At 40.2% G+C, this 18041-nt stretch overlaps 2 protein-coding genes across 2 annotated transcripts; both read right to left on the bottom strand.

The window, feature by feature from the left end:
- Nucleotides 1-646: 646 nt before the first annotated feature.
- Nucleotides 647-1938, bottom strand: LOC117144045 (COP9 signalosome complex subunit 1b). The gene has a single exon (XM_033309018.1). It carries the CDS (start codon nt 1833-1835, stop codon nt 741-743), a length of 1095 nt encoding a protein of 364 aa, XP_033164909.1. The 5' UTR covers nt 1836-1938; the 3' UTR covers nt 647-740.
- An 821-nt stretch (nt 1939-2759) lies between these two features.
- Nucleotides 2760-3919, bottom strand: LOC117150909. The gene has a single exon (XM_033318057.1). It carries the CDS (start codon nt 3722-3724, stop codon nt 2936-2938), a length of 789 nt encoding a protein of 262 aa, XP_033173948.1. The 5' UTR covers nt 3725-3919; the 3' UTR covers nt 2760-2935.
- Between the last annotated feature and the right edge of the window lie 14122 nt (nt 3920-18041).

The following is an 18041-nucleotide window of genomic DNA, read 5'->3' as shown; positions in this document are numbered from 1 at the left end:
TCTTGACCTTTGCCCACTTAACAGAGTTTTCCAGACTTGGGCTCAGCTTTCGGCGAAAATCACCTTTATCCCGAAATAGAAAATGGCGAAGGAAGCCCCTACTGGGCATTATATCATACCGCCTTCGTTGGGCGCCATTATGGATGCAATTTCAGTGCGCACTTTGTGCAACATCTTTAAGCTCGTTAGCGTGCCGGGAACCTTTATGTTGAACAAACAGCCCAAGTTCTTCCACTGTCTATTCGCCTTTCACTGAGCTACTTTTGAAGAGTTCATAAAAATCACTTCAGCTATGCAATATTTCATGATTTCACCAACTCCTGCTCCCTCACTACCTTTCGCTGGATACCACCCACTATATTCGTAGTCCTTTCCCCTTATTTTGTCCTCTTTGTCAGATTCCAAGTTCGCTCGTTCGTTCTGCTGAGCACACGAAAAATTTAATTATATATTTTGTTGTTATTACTGTGCCTATATTGTTGCAAAAGCTTGAGCTATCACTTGGAAAGTTTTGCAGCATTCGTCAAAATGTGACAAGACAACATAAAAAAACATCCTTTAAGTAAGATGTTTTTAAAGCAATCTTAAAATAGCTGGCAGTATCCACCGGAAAATATATTTAAAAAAATAAACCTTTTAGGTTGGACTTTATTTGTTGTAAAAAAGAAAATGTTCTTTAAATCAATAGGGTCCCCGAAATACAAATGCATATTCGGTTTTTATATGTCTTTTTTTAGCCCTTATCTTGATTTCCGCTTTTTCACAGATTCCGTCATAACTTCCCTGTTTTTTTTCTTTAGCATTCTGGCCATTATCAAATCGTAAAGCGCACTGACATGGGGAGACAAATAAACATCCAGCCTGACATGATCTTCGATTTCGCGCAACAGAGTCATACAGGTATCGAACTCCCTCGCGTAGAATTTGGCCAATATGGTCCACATTTTTGGCGAAAGCTGAAAGAACGGCTTAAATGCTTCCGAGTTGATAGCGTCCAGCTGTAAGATTTCTCGATCAAAAGTGGCTAGAGCGCAAAGGCCAGCATATAAGGTAACGTCTTCGGGTGCCACGATTTTATCGTAGTCGTAACGCCCATACGGAGTACTCAGAAAATATTGGGCTGCAGACTTGTATATCTTTAGGCCCATATGAGCCAAACCGGCGGCGCAGCTTAGACGTGCTGGAACCTCCTGGGCCAGATTTTCAAAGCCATAGGCATACTGCTTGGCCTCATCGATGTAGGTGAGTACGTGCCACCAATTTTCCATGTAAATTGATACCCTTATCAGGTTCCGGAACATATTGATTACATTCTCGCTGCTGGTACAGTAGGGCCTGGCTCGAGCATAAAATTTGACCGCCATCTGCAGGTTTCCACTCTTCTCGTGGTGATCCCCGATCTCCTCTAGAATGCGTCGCACATAGGAGCTGCCCGAATTCGATTTCTTGAAGTTCAGTTCGGCGTCTAGTTCCTGTAGCATCAGAGTGGCCTCCATGATGTTGTCCTCCACCCAGTAGGAATCATAGGGCACCACCTCTCTCCCCCTGCCACCCGACGTACTCGGCTCGCTTCCACCGGTGGCATGAAGTTCTTCGTTCCCCTTGGACTGGGTGGGGTACTTCCTGTCCACCTCAACGCACAGTGTTTTGTAGAGCTCGTCGTACAACTTGACATTGTAGGTGGTCTTCACATGATTGAGGGCCAACTCGAGGGCAGGAACACTTAGCTCCGGACAGACCTGGGCAATGAACTTCAATCGGATGAGGCGGGGAATGTCCGTATAGCGATCAGCGTAGCTGGGCAAATGCAACATGGTCTCCTCCCCATTATCCATGGCATTGGCTGTTATCAAAATTTAGGAGGATCGGGAAATCAAGATGGAAGAAATTCGGAAACTCTTTCCGGAATTTGTTCCTATTTTAGTCTAAATGTTTGTGAATGGGAAAGAAGAGCGTTCTAGTTTTTTAAATGATATTACTAGTATACTCTTAATAAATTCTTTTACTTACCAACATAGTTTCTACTTTATGTTCAAAATATTAAAGCGTGAAAATGTAGTTTTTACCTTGAATCCTGTGAAGAATTATTTTTCATTTTTGATTTCTCCCCACACTTGGCGTCCGGGTATTTTTTAGAGCAAAGCATTTGACAGCTTAAGAAGCCGGCTAAGAGCCAAATCAATTCAACGCTTTGCACGATTTTCCTCCATTTCGGTTTTGGCCATTTTCGATTTGCGTGCGGAAGCGAAAGACCAACGACCAGGCCAATAAATTCAGCCAAAAGCGACGCATCAATAAACCGTTAACTAGCGGTAACAATTTCTTATATAAGTACGATTCCTTTCCCTTCGTCTTCCCCACTGATTTATGGCTCTCTGATGTCTGCGATTTCTCAAGTCCTGGTAATTTGATTTTTGCATTTTATCCCTACCTCTCCAACCAACCCTCGTTTGATCCCTTTCAATGCCTTTTGCCAATTTGATTTGTATCTGTATAATGGAATTTGGTTATTTCCCTGGGAATTGTAACCATTTCGGACAATCTGCAGATACAAACTCGCGTACGGACTGTTGCATATTGCATTTTTGCGAGCATGTCAGCGCACCCGGCACCAAATGCCAGCAACAAATTCATATCATCTCACACTAAAAGGTCGAGTTAACCAGGAACCAAGTCTAACCAAGTTTTTACCAGGACTTACTATTTAAGAGTAATGTGCAAAACCCAATACTAATGAATTTAAACATACAAGTTTTATTCATATCGAACATTTTTATTTCTTTCTTTCTTTAATACGAGCATGACAACATATAGTTGGGATAGAATTGTCATATGCTCTCAAAATGCGAAAGCATCTTTTGTTGCGATAGGCCTCGAGACATTAATTTAGTTGGGTCAAAACTTGGTAAAAATCCTTTGGTGAAATCGAAGTTGATTAGCCAAATCGGCGGCGGTAGTGGCGCCACATATCGCAGATGGCCGGCTTGAGCAGGCAGTTGCACTCGATGGGTCGAGGATCCGGGAAGGGATCGCGTCGACACTCGGAGAAGCTTGGATACTTGGTCTTGGGTCTCTGACCACAACGTCTAAATGGACGACGGCACTTGGGCGGATCGCGGGCTTCCTTACAGCAGTTGGGCATTTTGAAGCGCGGACATTTCAATGGTTTCGTAGCGCAGGGTTTAATGAGGTTAAGCTCCAGTTTGCCCAATACACACAAATCCTCGGGGCAGGGGGGCTTGAGCGACTTGCGCTTGCGCCTCGGCATCGGAGGCGGTACGGGGACGCAGTGGGCCTTCCGCTTCCGCCGCTTGACCACACATTCGAACCAGGTCCGCGGATACTTCCGTTTGCCCATGTCCGAGGGCTTATAGTGGGTGAGATCGATGGCCAACATCTCGGTGGCGCAGGGGTCTTCTAAACAACTTTTGCGCGAATCGATGAAGGCGTGCATCTGAAACTCTGGATCCGAACGGCACTTGTATTCGGTCCGCCGCGTCGTTTGCCAACAGGCATCGTATACCTTTGACCTGTCTTTCTTCTCCAACGGCTTTAGGTCCTTGCGCGGCAGCAAGGGCGCCTGGTAGCCATTCTCCCAGCCATCCTGGGAGTACAAATTGTTCTCGGAGTTAAAATGGCGAAGCGAAGACGGAGGCAGAAAGCCTAAAACCTGCTTTTGCAGCAAGTGCGACATGCCAATCAGCGGTTTGCTTTTGGCAAGCATTTTAATTTTGTTTGATTAAAAATTTTTTGCAGCGAGTCTTCAAATCAAAACGAGATAATTTTGGGTAAAAACTGGTACGACGCCACGAGCTTACTTCGATTTCAATTTCGCAATTTAACTACTGACTGCACCGCATTTTTTGTTTTAGATGTGCTCCCTTTGGAGCGTTTGAGAAGACTGCACGTGGGGTATTGTGCTGGGGTCAAATTATTGACATATGAACTGAAAGAAATCTCATGGATGTTTAGAATTTTCCAATTTACCTACTTTCCAAAATATGTTCAATGATTCCACTTATATCAGGATATGTTCAAAAAAAAAAACAAACAAACAAATCTATAGTGAACATGTGAACAAAAATTCCTTTTCTCTTGAAAAAATATACAGAATTGCGAAACCATTTTCAAGAGTCAAAGCTTCCGAATTTTCTGGTACTGCTTTATTTCAACTGTATAAAAGGGGAAGCAGAAAAACCAGGGCCAGGTTCCGACATGCCACGCCCCGTTAATGTCCACTGACAGTTACACACTCGCCCACTTGACCGCTAATCGAGCACCGCGGCTTTGAGCCTAGATTGCAATTAAAATCGATTTTCAACTTTGATCGGCGCTCTTTGATTGCCAAAGCTGCCCCTCCCACAAGCCCCAGAGCCGCCCACCAGCCTGCGTTTGACGTCTATTGTGTCGATTTGTGTCTGTCAACGTCTGGGACTCCAACATCCATCCGAGTACCGCCCTTTGCCGTCAGCCCTTTGAACAAATTTTAATGAAATTAGAAATTTGAGCGCGCCGACGAAAAACTGAAAACGATGTCAACGTTTTCTGGGGTACTGCACTCTTGTCCTCTCGATTACTTGCCAATCGTGAGCCATTTTTGACTTTGATTGCCGAGCCTGGGAGAAAGCGAGTCCCCATTTCTCAGCTATCAATCTGGTCGACTTTGATGCTTGGACCCAAAATCTGTCGGCGCAATTGCTACTTTCAATCAAAGGTCACTTTACAACGGACAGGTCACAATGGCCACGCCGAAAAAGTCAACTTCGCTCTACCAAAACAATTTTCAAGCCTCCATTCTTGTTATGCAGAACTTCTTTCAAAGCACTACTTCTAAATTGCACAGATTTTATTGCTTTTTAAAACGACCATTTTGACACATTATAAACAGGCTATAAAACACTCAAAAAGTGCAAGAAATTTATATGGCACGTCTGCCCTTGTGAGAAAATTTAATTATATTTCAATTTATTTCCATTCCTTTTTCCCACCGCAGGAAATTAGCACAAACAAAAGATGACTAAGAAACGCAGCCAGGAGTGAAAGAAGGCTTCCACTTTTTGCACTTCAATTTACTGTCTTTGACGCGGTAGAAGAAGCTAGACAGTGTCGGCCACGCCCCCAGAATCAGCTTCGGGGGCGTTAGCCACAACACAGTTGGTAAGTTGAAAGGAATGAGCAGTTCTGGCTGTGCTAATTAAGTTTGGACTTGTATTTAATAACAACGCTTTCTGACTGCCGATGAGTAATTAATTTAACACAAAGAAAAGTATGCAATTATCAATAGTCTGTCTTAATATTTTATTTTCTTCTTCTTTTAAAATATTTCAGAGAATTAAATTGTATGTATTGATAACTGTCTTTTATAAATGATAACATATGTATTTTGTAAAATACATGTAAATATCAATGTTGTTCTAAGCCGTACTTCATAGCTTTTATAATTTTCCTGTGAAATGTGTCATTTTTTGTTTTTTTGTTTTAAGGCTTCCCAAACTGGATCGTCCAATCAAAGCAATTATCCAAAAACAAAAGCTGAATTCAGACAGAAGTTGAACTGACAACTCAAAAAATGGCAGGCAACAAGCCAATCATGTCTAAATAATTGTTTATTTTCATCAAAATTTATTGTTCACTGCACCTGCGGCATGCCCCAAAATTGAGCACATAGACTGGTGCACAGAAAAGGGGCAGTTGTGTTTTCCAGACTTGTATAGATTTTCATTTGTACTCAAAAACATGGAAACTGAATGCCCTCATGAGTGTGCAAATTTTGTATATAATTTGTACAACAAACAAATGACTGCCAGAGTGAGACAGAGGCGCAGTGAGTGAGACAGGGAGAGTGCGATTTAGGCTTTGTTCTGTGTTGACCATTCAGCTTGGGTAAATAAAACATGTAAGCTGTTTGTCAAATATTTACCATTGAGGCTTAAACGCCATTGCACGCGCGATATCGGACACTTAAAGCCAACCTTTCCACATTGACCTGCGATAGAAAAAAACTGAAATATTCGTTGTGAATGCGAATCCAAATTTACAAATTTAAGTAAGTTTCTTTTAATTTAGAATTTTAAAATAAAGATGGGCTAAAAATTGTGTTGTTTCACATTTGCTTGCAAGCTGAGAAAACAATGTCCAGTTTATAAAACAATATATGCAATAATCAATATCATACTAAATTTAATTGGTAAATTATAGAAAGAACGTGATAGGGCCCTGAATTTATGAGGAGTTCGGCTGCTGTTTTTGCTCTGTACACCTGACATACTGAACAGGCAGCCCGAGTGGCTAAGTGGGAGGCGAGGACGATGAGCGGCAAAGTTCAAATTCAATTACCTTTCAAATATTTGCATTTTGCGACACAAACTTTCATCATAATGCTGCACAATGGCTGCCACTCGAACGCCACTTGAAAGCGGCCAGTGGGCGGTGGGTGGAGCTGGGCTGGGCTGGGTAGTGGGAGTAGGAGTGGGCTTGTGGTGCAGGCACGATAAAGAACAGACCGGCAGGAAGCAGCACTCAAAACAGTTGCCGCTAATGTCGTCCTTCTTCTTTTGGCCCAAACGACAGCGACCCAACGTCGTCGAGTTCGGAAACGACAATGACGTTAACTTTCGCCGCCTACTGTATCCCGTCGCTCCTCGTTGTCGCCCACTTTCGAAACAATTACAAAACAAAGGCCAGGGACTCTGAAACCCCTGCAGCACAGCACGGTCGACGTTGAATGTCGGGCGCATAAAAAATACGTAAATAAGCCAATTTCAAAACAGAAATTGCAACAGCAACTATGCCGTCCTTTTTCCAAAAGCTGCATGCAGCTCGGAATATTCTCAATGTCCCCACGGCAAGATGAAAGAAATTCCCAGAACCTGCTTAGGCTCACATTTAAAAATTAATATTCAAAAAATGTGTAATGCAGAAATCTCAGGAAATTACCCATCTGAAAAACAAGGAAGTAATTGCTTCGTAGGTTAATTATTTTGAGTATCTCACCAATCTTCTCTTAAATATACTTAGAACTTGAAAACAAGTTTTAAGGACAAGCTTAAAATATTTTTGAACTGCAATACGTCGAAGTCTCGACCAGAATTGCCAATTGATGCAAGCAGAAATTTGTCATTTCCGAAGCAGACATCGAATGCATAATGCATCAAGGTACATAGTCACTCACTGACTCCACACACTAACCCTATTTACATGATGAATTCTTTGCCACGCACCAATTGAGGAACCTAGGTGACTGGCGATAGGTCCGCACAGAGCATAGGTAATGCCTTCCGTCGTCCTGGCAGTGGTACTCCGCGTGCATAGGGCAAAATGAAACTCCCATCTGCATACATATAATATGAATTCTGCATGTACTTACATTCATCGTACGAATGCCCTCTGGCACGATATAAAATGCATAGAATTTTCCCTTTAGTCGATGCGTTTTGAGTAAAATTTTTATATTATGCATGGCGCTGTCTCAACAAATAAGCTGGAATAAAAAAAATGAAGAATGCAACAAGAAAAATCATTTGCACAGAAAATCATTAATTTTCCAATATGCAGAGTATATTTATAAACATGAGTTACTGAAACATGTGTTTAATTTTAATTTGGAAGTCTGAAGTTGGTACACTTATGACTTGTCTAATGTACAATACAAACACCATTTTCTTAATTATTTCTTAAATTTTTCGTTTCCTTTGAAAACGGATTAAAAGTTATGTCTTTGAATATATCCGAAATTTATGAGTCATGCCAGGGACAAAGCACGGGCTTAAGGAACAAAAAGAACAAGCTAATGGGGAAATATGGTATATGGGGTGCTGCTGGCTCCCCTGACGGAATATGGGTACTATTCTGTCCGATCTGAGGCGGCTAAATGTGCAGCTGCTGTCGCTGCAGGAGTCGGCGAAGGACAATGGGAGCTGTCATCTACAATGAAGATGAGCAGCAGACTGGCTTGAATGAGCTCGGTATGGAAAGTAGTATATGGAAAGTAGGTGGGGATGGGGATTGTCTGGCCGCCCTCTGATATTTGCAGCCTGCATGGCCAGCCGGGCAAACAATAAGGGCTAACATTTATACAAGCCACCCACATGAGCACATGCATGTATCTGTATGTAGGCACATGCGAGAGGGGTCATACATACAGTCCAATCCTTTCGGCCAAGTTTGTTTCTGTCCTCGTCATCGTTGCAGTTCCCTTATCCCAGCATTGTCTCTATGCCGGTTTAATCTGTGTCAAAAGGCGTGAGTTATTACAAGCCGGCCACGCCCACTTAGCTGCAGCCTGAATTGTGGGTATAAAATGGGGCTGAAATCCAGGGCCAAGTCAAAGGTTTATCTCTTGTCAACGGCTTTTGTGCTCACGGCCTAATCAACTCATTTTGATCGGATTCCCCTTCAAAGCTTAAGTTACCAGAAACGCAATCCGTCTCGTTTAGGGCAATTATGCATGGATAATTAAATAAGAGGCATATGCCAAAACTTTTACTTATGGCCCATGCCAGCTAAAAAGATCTTGGCTATAATGGAACCAATTAAAATTCAAATACAACTTCCATACCGACTCTGACCAAACCACATACAAAAAGCCTATTCAAAGGGAAATTAAAATATGATTATATGAGCATAAAAGTAACATTAACTATAATTAAACTAAAAGGTTCTGGCAAGCATTTGCAGTCTGATGTTGGAAGTTCCCCCTCTTTTACTTTAATGCTAATGAACTTATTCCGCATTTTGAACTCGAATGCGGAGCGTTTTCGCTTCACTCGCCCACACCTGCCCATTGCAAATTGGCTTATGGCAATCAAGGGTCATTAAACAATCGAATCTGCTCCTATGGTAGGTAAAACAGAGAGCAGGCTATTTCGAATATGAAAGGATTGCCGACGATGGTTGGTGACCTTTAATGGCATCCTTTAAACTTAAATGTTTTTCCTGAATTTATAAAAACTAAATAGATAAGTGTATAAATTAAATATAAACTCTTATCACCCTGCTTACGTAGAGTAGTACCTGTGTTAATTGAACTGAAACTACGAGTATGTGTGCAGGCGGCATTTAGTTTCTTCTGTGCACCCTATATTTATTAACCTGCGCAGAAGTCCATGGCCGAATGCATACAGTTGCTGTTGTCTGTGCTCTTCAATCGAATCCTGGTGAAATTTTATTAGTTCAACAATATATAAAGCTATTTTAGTTGATATCTGTGAAGTGGGCGTCGGAACCGCCCCTAGTTATGTACTAAAAGTACATAGAAATGGGGGAGTTGGGAAAACGGGAGGATAGAAAAATATGGCAACTAACTATAGAGCAAAATAACCATGAAGCTGTATGTTTTGCAGTTCACTGCATTCTGCTTATTGTACCAGCCACGGCTGCCCCTCTAACAACTTAACCCACTATTTTCTGTAAAGTACTTTGCCGGATAACCAAATAGATGGTATGGTATCAGCTGAACCCAGTTAGAAGTGCTTGTATTTGATCTTCTTACCTCCTGCCTCACTTGACCGCTTTTCAATTTATTCACTTTTTCTAGGAATGTTTTCAGCTTTTTGGCTAAGACAGGCTAAACTCTAGATAAGTTGTTACATTCCTCGGAGATGGGATTGCTTTGTTACCGGTGCATAACGATTTATTTAGTAGTAGCTTTTGGCAGTTCTTCGACACGTCGACTGGTTATTGGTTTTTAAAGGTTTTCAGAAGGTTTCGAAACCAGTCGACCGTTTATCAATACTTAAACAAGCCATCTCATAATATATAAACGCCTTACCTCAGGGAAACCAAGATTGTTTGTTTAACAAGACGTACCTATTAGGCAATCCAATGCTTTTGGCTCTTCTATATATATATTAACATTTTTTTCAAACTTTGTAACTTAAGTTGTGTAGTGGCATACACATATTTTCTCAGCTGCATGCACTGTGCGATAGGATTAATGACACTTAACATCTGGCATGGAGCTCAGAACCAATAAAGGAAAAAGCCATTTTCTATAGATATCTACACTGCTACAAAAAAATGTATTTCCGAACCAATTTCTCATCTAAAGTAGTTAGAATAAAATTTATATATATATAAAACTATTTTTTAAATTGTCAGGAAAAAACAAATTTCAAAAATTGAAAAATATTGTAGGTATTGGTAAATAAACGTACGTACCAATACAAATTGAACTTTTAATTATATGCATTTGCTTTATATGTTGAACTTGTCAGCACTGACGAATTTTCAAAAAATAATATAAAAGAGGGCCAACAATAGGGGTGAGGAGTTTGAGCTGAAAAGTGTTTCCAAGTTAAATGAAGCGCATCAAACGTCAGTCGATAAATTTAAAAGCCAAAGCTATTGACTTGCAGAAATAAAAGCAAATAATGCTCCTGACCAGGCAGAGTCAGCCAGGATGGCAAAATGGAGGGATCGAAGGATGTCGCATGGCATGGTGGAATGGTTGCAGGATGACTGGATGGCGGAGGCCAATCGCCAACCCAGACCCAATCAAATACAGGAGAGTGGAAAAAGCGATTCCATGTGCATGCTGCTGACATTTTGCTGACAGCGGCAGCAGTGGCAGTGGCAGCGGCATCGTCCACCGGAAGTCCAAGTGTTGACAGCGCTCTCTACGGACCGCCAAAGGAACTGCACACGAAACTTCAGGAGAGAGACCGAGGGATGCCCGGGCTGAGTGAAGGACAAAAGGAGGACATGGTGATTGGCTACTTAACTCCTTGGCAAACTCCTGACTCCGAATGGTGGGCGTGGCAGCAGCGTATGTGATCCAGCCTCTTAACTTCCTTTGCCCAACCCCAAAATTCACCCACACCTCCTCCAGCGGGCAGTGGACAAAGTTTGTCTTTTGCATGCTGTCGAAACTTTTATAGAAATTCAATTTCTCCTATATCGGTTCAATTTTATTTTGTTCTCGTCGAACTGCATGTGTCGCCGGGGTCTATTGAAACAATAAATTTTTGAACTTGAGAAGGGTATATGTCTAACCCAGCCGAGAGCTTTGACCCCAGCCCAATAAAACGTATAAAATGAATAAAAGTGTTCGAGCAGAAGATAAAAATAAAACAAAGTTTGCCCATTGCTAAAGGTATTGTGCAAAGAGTTTTCGAAATGTTTCAGAGAAGGAACAAATAGTACAATGTCACCAAGTTTATACAGAGGTGGTCAAAAGTATTTACACAACGAGCTTTTTTTTCAATTAGTTGACAATTGAAAAAAAAGCTCGTTGTGTAAATACTTTTGACCACCTCTGTAATTGGAAAATAGTTAATCAAACTATAGTAGTTTTAAGACGGCAGGTTTACCTTGTAAATACAGTTATACCCCAACCAATAACTTTGGTATTTACGTAAAACTCTAGAAGTTATAGCTTCTTTTGTTTTTTATTACATTGTAACAAACATGGCTTTGTGTTACTTTTTTAAGCAAATAAAATGCAGCTCAACATATTTCCCATTTCAGAAAACGCTGACACAATTAGTCAAATAGGGTTTCATTCACTCTAATTTGTGCTTTCCGCAAACAAATTGCATATAAATTGCACTCATTTATTTGCGGGTTGGGAATGATGTTGCAAAAAATGGGGAATCTACATAAAAATATTTCGTGGGAACATAAATTTCATATTTTGCAATTTTCTTCTACTCTTCAGGGGATATCATGGGGCTGCCACGCCCCCAACTACACCACTACACACCTTCTGCTGTCAGCAAATGAACAACAATATCATCAACACAATCAAAAGAAAAGGGAAGGACAACTTTTACCTTGTCAAATGACTTGCCACGGCAGGTTCCCCTTTTCGGATGGTATTTTTGATGAGCCGTACTTGCATTGTGCCACTCGGAGTGTCTACCAAAGTCCTGTTTTCCACGACATTATTAAAATTATATATTTGCATGCTCGTTGCAATTTCGGCGAACGTACGAATGCAAAAGAAATGGGAGTATTTGAATTTATAAATATGAAAAGTCATTTCAGTTACCTTTTTTAAACTAAATGTCTACCTGTTACTCGAAGAGGAACAGGCTATTCTTGACGCGTTGAAGAGTATTTCACAGAAAAAAAAAGAGTTTTTGAGAACATTAAATATATGTTCTATTGATCAAGACCACTGTCGATGTGAAAAAATTTTAATATTTTATTCTGACTTCTCTGACCAGTATCTCATATTTGTGAAACTCGGCTATAGATTTCTCTCTTCTTTTACTGGCTTTTCTTACTTAAGTATTTTAATAAAGGGGAAAATCAAACTCGAATTGATGTATTACATAGAATTGCCTCATGCACTTCATTGAAAAAAGGGTTTCTCATTACATAAGTGCATCAAAGCTGAAAATAACATGTCCTTTTAATCAGGGAATGGAAATCAGCTTTTAACTTTGTTTACCAGGAAGTGATCCCGAAAATTCCTCCACGCCAATGAGTTAAGTGAGATGTTTTCGTATCTGTGTGCAAAATGCTGGCTCTTGAATTTTTGTGCGCACCTTCAAGTGGCATAGACGTCTGCACAAATAAGCCGAGCATAAAATGCCTGCACAGATAGCAAATTCAGGATGCGGGAGTCGCGTAAACCAGTGGCAGGTGCAAGTGTTCGAGTCCATGGGTTAAATTAAATTGAAAGGCAAATGCATAGAGCCAGGAAATGTGAGCATAATATTTGCGCCTTGTTAGTTTGTCAACGCTCCGCTGGAGCTGAATGATGACGACGACTACGATGATGGCGCTGAGTGGTTAGCGGAAGGAGTCGAATGGAAGGGGGCGATGGGGGAAAATGTTTCACATTTAATGATATTTAACGTCCGACATAATTAAAATGCTAAACACACTGGCTTACAAAATAATGCATGTCTAAACTTTTCTTAAAAACTCATTTATGTGGCTTATAATAACTTGCTCAATAAGCTTTTTAAAAGCCTTTTATTCTAAGGACTTCTGGTTCTATATTTGATAATTACTTTATATAATCTTAGGGAAAATTTAAACTTAACTAGACCCACTCTACACATTCAGCTCTGTAAAGCAGTGTAATTATGGTGCAAAATAAATAGTTCAGGAAAAATTAAGTAAAATAAAATGCGAACAATTTCTGCTCCAATTTCAGCTTGGCATTGGACTACTGAAAAAGTTAAAGAAATGCCGCACCGAAAGACCAAAACCCCAACCATGCAACTGCCAGAATCACGCTTAAGCTAACGATTTATGTGAGATTCTTTATGTGAGATTCTTTAAGCGAAATCCAAGTCAATTAGTTTCCTAATTCGTTTTACGAAAAGGAATTTATCGATTTTATCTGCAGACGTGCAGAAAGTAGTTAAGACCAGTTTCCTCAGAACCTACTTTCTCCCCATACATTTCTGCGAGTGTGTGTGAGTGTGTTTCAGTTTGGCTGTGCATTAGTGTTGATAATGATGTTGGCTATGTGTGAGTTCGTGTGTGTTTTATGCCCTCTCTGTGGGAGCGTAAGCAATAAACCAGCCGCATTGTTCATACGCCGCGTGGAACTTTGTAATAAAAAAATTGGGGAACCAAAAAAGAAAACAACAAGCGAACTCTGCTTAATTAAATTAGATTTGAAATTGTTTGAAATTTCATTTGATTGCTTAACAGGACCAACTTATTCTTTACAGGTAGGCACTCTACTCAAATAAATAATAAGTGTACATGTTATTCTATAAACTAAAACACATATTATATGTTGCAAATGTTTTTTGAAAATCTACAAAATTTTTACGAGTCCTTTATTGGTCCTTTAATTTATAGCAACGCTATAATTCTATTCTAACCACATAGACTTCAAAATAAACTAAAATATTATTTAAAATTAAAAACCTAAGTTCATTCCGCATTTGTTTACATTTTCCAGCGCCTCTCCATCTCTCTGCCCTCGTCTCCTACGACATCCTTTCAACCCGCGACGCGATCGCAATTTGTTGGCCTTCAGCAGGAAGGAGTCTTGTAGTGGCTCAGGACAAAGTGGTAAAAGTGTTCCGCAGTCTTAAAGAATTTTTAATTGCTTTAAAAACAAGTTGAATGCTGTTTTATTTATTTTGGCGGCGCGCGGCAAAAGGAGTGCTGGCGAATGGGCGAATGGCAGGCCTGGGGGCAAGACGATGCCATAGACAAATTCCATTAAACTTTTGGCTCCTAAACTGTGTCAAAGTTTTGGCCGGGGAGTAGGCTGCCTTGGTCCGCTGGCTCAGGATAATTCACTGGAGAAGCTTAGGGACGGGGGACTCGGAAGCTCTCTGGGTAAAAGTTTTAGCGCAAAGTAAACTCAACTCTGAATGAAATGAAAATGCCACAGAGGCAGAGTCCAATAGGGTATAAAAAGCGGGGAGGATGCTGCCACTGCTGCTGGTGTTCTCGGTGAGCAATCAATTTCTGTTGACGTTGACAACAAGGCAAAAGTCCGGCTAAAGTTAAGGCCAAAAAGAGATGGTACCGGGGGCAAGGAAGATGAGATGAGATGAGACGCGACCGAGGCAACAAATCAAAGTCGAACCGATGCCGATGCCTCTTAAGACGCCTGTCGAATTGTTCTGGACGCTAGGCGCTGCCACGCCTCCACTTCCTCCGGCCTTCCGCCCTCCCTACTGCAATATCTCAATCTTAAGCCTGCTGCGGTTGAAGTGTATTTAAAAGTTTGATTAGTTTTAATGTTTGTAGGGTAAGTTTTTGATCATCATCGTTTTTTGGTACTTCTTATAATTTCTATAAAGTTGATTCGATTTGCGACTGGTATTTAATGTATCTGCATCTGAATGTATGCCCAATACTGCCTATTCATCCATAAGCGAACTAATCACAAGCATATTGCATAAAATAGCAATTTCATAAATGGAAACATTTGTCTAGACACATTGTTTGCTGCCCATTTAAAATGGTATGAATAAAATTATGCAAATTGCTTGAGTTCCAATGTTGTATAAAAGCTCAATTGAATGTTATAAATTCAAGGAATATCCATTCGGTTCATGAGTGCATTTTATAATTTTTAGATTACTTTTGTTGATTTTTAAGAACCACGAGTTTTGTTGAATTCAACTAATTTGAATTTTGTAATAGAACTGTAATATTAATTAATTAAAAGCGTGCATTCCTCTGCAGTAAATTAAATTATTTCAAGTATAAGCTTTCGGACTTCAAAGTAATCTCCTGTCTTCCGTCTGCCACCTTTCAGCTGTTAAATTATAATATATAAAAGGAAAAAGGACCTGGCAGATGCAGTCATAAATTATGAATTATGAATGTCAAGGTGCCTACGTACGTGTGTGGCCCAAGGACTTCGTCCTTTCCGTTGCGTTCCTATTGGGCTGCTCGTCCCTCGGGTCCAATAATGTTAAGAGTCCCATGCTCTGCAGGGGGAGGAACCTCGGGCCAAGTTAATAGAAACACTTTCGGTGTGCTGAAGTTATAAACATTTATGGCAGCTACTTAAAAATGTCAAGCGAAAAAATTATGATAATGATACGTGACATTTGAAAGCAATAACAATTTAGTTAGCACGCACTTTTTGATTACTCTTCTTTTTCATCGCATCCAGCCATTCCTCTTTTTTGGCATCGACCTCATACTTTGCTTTGGGTTGCCTATATTATTTATGATTTTGGTCCACATAAAATGGTAAAATTGCTTTAAAAATTGCCTTATACACATTTAGCTGAGAAAAATGAAATGGCCTAATAAAATGCTTCCGCCGTTTTGTGGTGTTTAAGTAGGAAGACAGGTACTTTATGGAAATTATTCCCTTCTATGTATAGCCATATACAATCGTAAAGCATATTTTAATTCATATATCCTTCCATGCCAGCAAGTCAAACAGAACACCTTAAATAAAGCAAACACCTTATATGGAGGACACCTAACAAGGATTTCAGAAGCTGCACTTTTTGCAAACAAAAAAGATAAAGTCAGATATATGTATGTAACATGGAGTAAGGCTGAAGGCTGGCAACAACCCGGTTGGCAGCGCTGTTGAGCAGCAACATGATTGTCGGAAATCGAAGTTATCGACAATCAGTCATCGAAGGAACGATCGCAAGGCAGCAGGGAGTGGAGTGGAAGTCAGCGTTGCAGTCAGTCGAGTTCTCAGCAGCAGTCGTTCGGTCACAAACTAAGAATACTTTATATAATTACCGCATTTAGAATTAAACTAATAATTAAATTAATAATAAACAATAATAATAAACAATCTTACATGGGGGCTCGTCCAGTCCTAAATCGGTTATATGAAGGTGCAGTTGTTTAAAGAAAAAAGACATTGTTGTGTGCGTGGGTATAGTCTTTAAAAGTTGTAAAGTTGTGGCTATATCTATTGCATTTAAAGTTGGAAAAATCAGTTGTACAGATTTTGTTTGAACACAAGTCGGTAAAAGTCGGGAAAGCTGCTAGAGAGAACTGATAAAGTTGAAATTGTCGTGTGCGTGGATTTAGTCTTTAAAGTTGTAAAGTTATGGCTACGTCTACTGCATTGAAAGTTGAAAAAATCGGTTGAACTCATACAGACTCAAGTCGTTTTGCTGTTGTGGAATTTAAAACAATTAAATTGCAAAGGTGGTGAAATTCTTTTCTAACGAAAATCAAAATTTGTCCGTCTGCAAAATCGCCGTCTGCAAAATCGACTACCGTCGCGCCGTTAGAACATTGTCGTTGTTTGCTGGTGTTAGTGCCTTGTCGCGGAATGTTCACACGTACACCACCTACAAATAAAAAACTTAACACCGACCAAATACAAGCAATTCTAGAGAACGAAAGCGAGGACGAAAGCAGAAAAGAAAAAATGAACGAAGAAGATCAAAAGTTGGCGCCTGTAGGAGAAGCAGAGGCAAAGAAGCAGAATAAAGACGCTAGTGCTAAAGTCGAAGAGAAATTTGAACAAATGATGAATACTCTAACCCAGAGCATGTTGGCAAAATCTAAACAAGAGGGGCAAGTAATTATCGCTGCAGAAAAATTTGAAAAAGTTGTAAGTGACTGTGATGGCAAATCAATTCCTATTAAAAAATGGTTTGAAATTTTTGAGAAAAATGCCGAGGCATATGAACTTTCGGAGAAACAAAAATATGTTCAAGCCAGAAGTAAGATGATTGGATCAGCAGAACTTTTCTTAGAATCTGAATGTGTCAGTGGATACACTGAACTCAAAGAGTCACTAATTGAAGAATTTCCAGGCAGCTATAATAGCGCCGTTATTCACAAAAAGTTGCAAGACAGGAAGAAGAAGAGGGAGGAAACTCTACACGACTATTTGTTACAAATGAAGAAAATAGCAGCCTTAGGTGAAGTTGAAACAGTTGCTTTGATAACTCATATCGTAAACGGCCTCGACATTAAAAAGGAGTATAAGGGTGCTATGCTCCGTTGTAAAACTCTTAAGGAATTAAAGCAAGAATTCGAAATCTACGAGAGTCTGAATATTGTTGACAAGCCGAATATTCAACCAAAACCAAAGCAAATTACACAAGGTGTAAAAGCAGATCACTGCTTCAACTGTGGTTCGAGGGAACACAAACGAAAGGATTGTACACTTCCTACCAAATGTTTCAGCTGTAATCAAGAGGGCCATATCTCAAGCAAGTGTCCGGAAAAAGTAAACAGCATGCGCATTCACGTTGATAGTGCACGAACAAAGCCAGTAATCATAAATGGGATTATCATCAACTGTCTGGTGGACACAGGATCAGATGTGACCATAATTAAAGAAGCTATATTCAAGAAGATGAAAGATGTTGATTTAAACCGCACTGCAACAGTATTGCGAGGTTTGGGAAATGCCTCAACACAGCCGATTGGATGCTTCAGAGCATTAATCAAGACCGACCAGGTGGAAGCAAGCCACAACGTTTTAGTCGTCCACGATTCTAAATTCAGTTGCGATGGAATAGTGGGACACGATTTTATCAGCAAGTTTCGTCTTATCTGTAGTGCAGAAGGCTATACTTTTCTTGACCTGGAAGCAGATAAAAAACAAGCGGTTGAGTATTCCCAAATGTTTAATATTTGTGAAGAATCTTCTTTTACAGTTGCACCACAAT

This window comes from Drosophila mauritiana, chromosome 2L (assembly GCF_004382145.1).
Source record: "Drosophila mauritiana strain mau12 chromosome 2L, ASM438214v1, whole genome shotgun sequence".
NCBI lineage: Eukaryota > Metazoa > Arthropoda > Insecta > Diptera > Drosophilidae > Drosophila > Drosophila mauritiana.
This window is presented reverse-complemented; position numbering and strand designations above follow the sequence as displayed.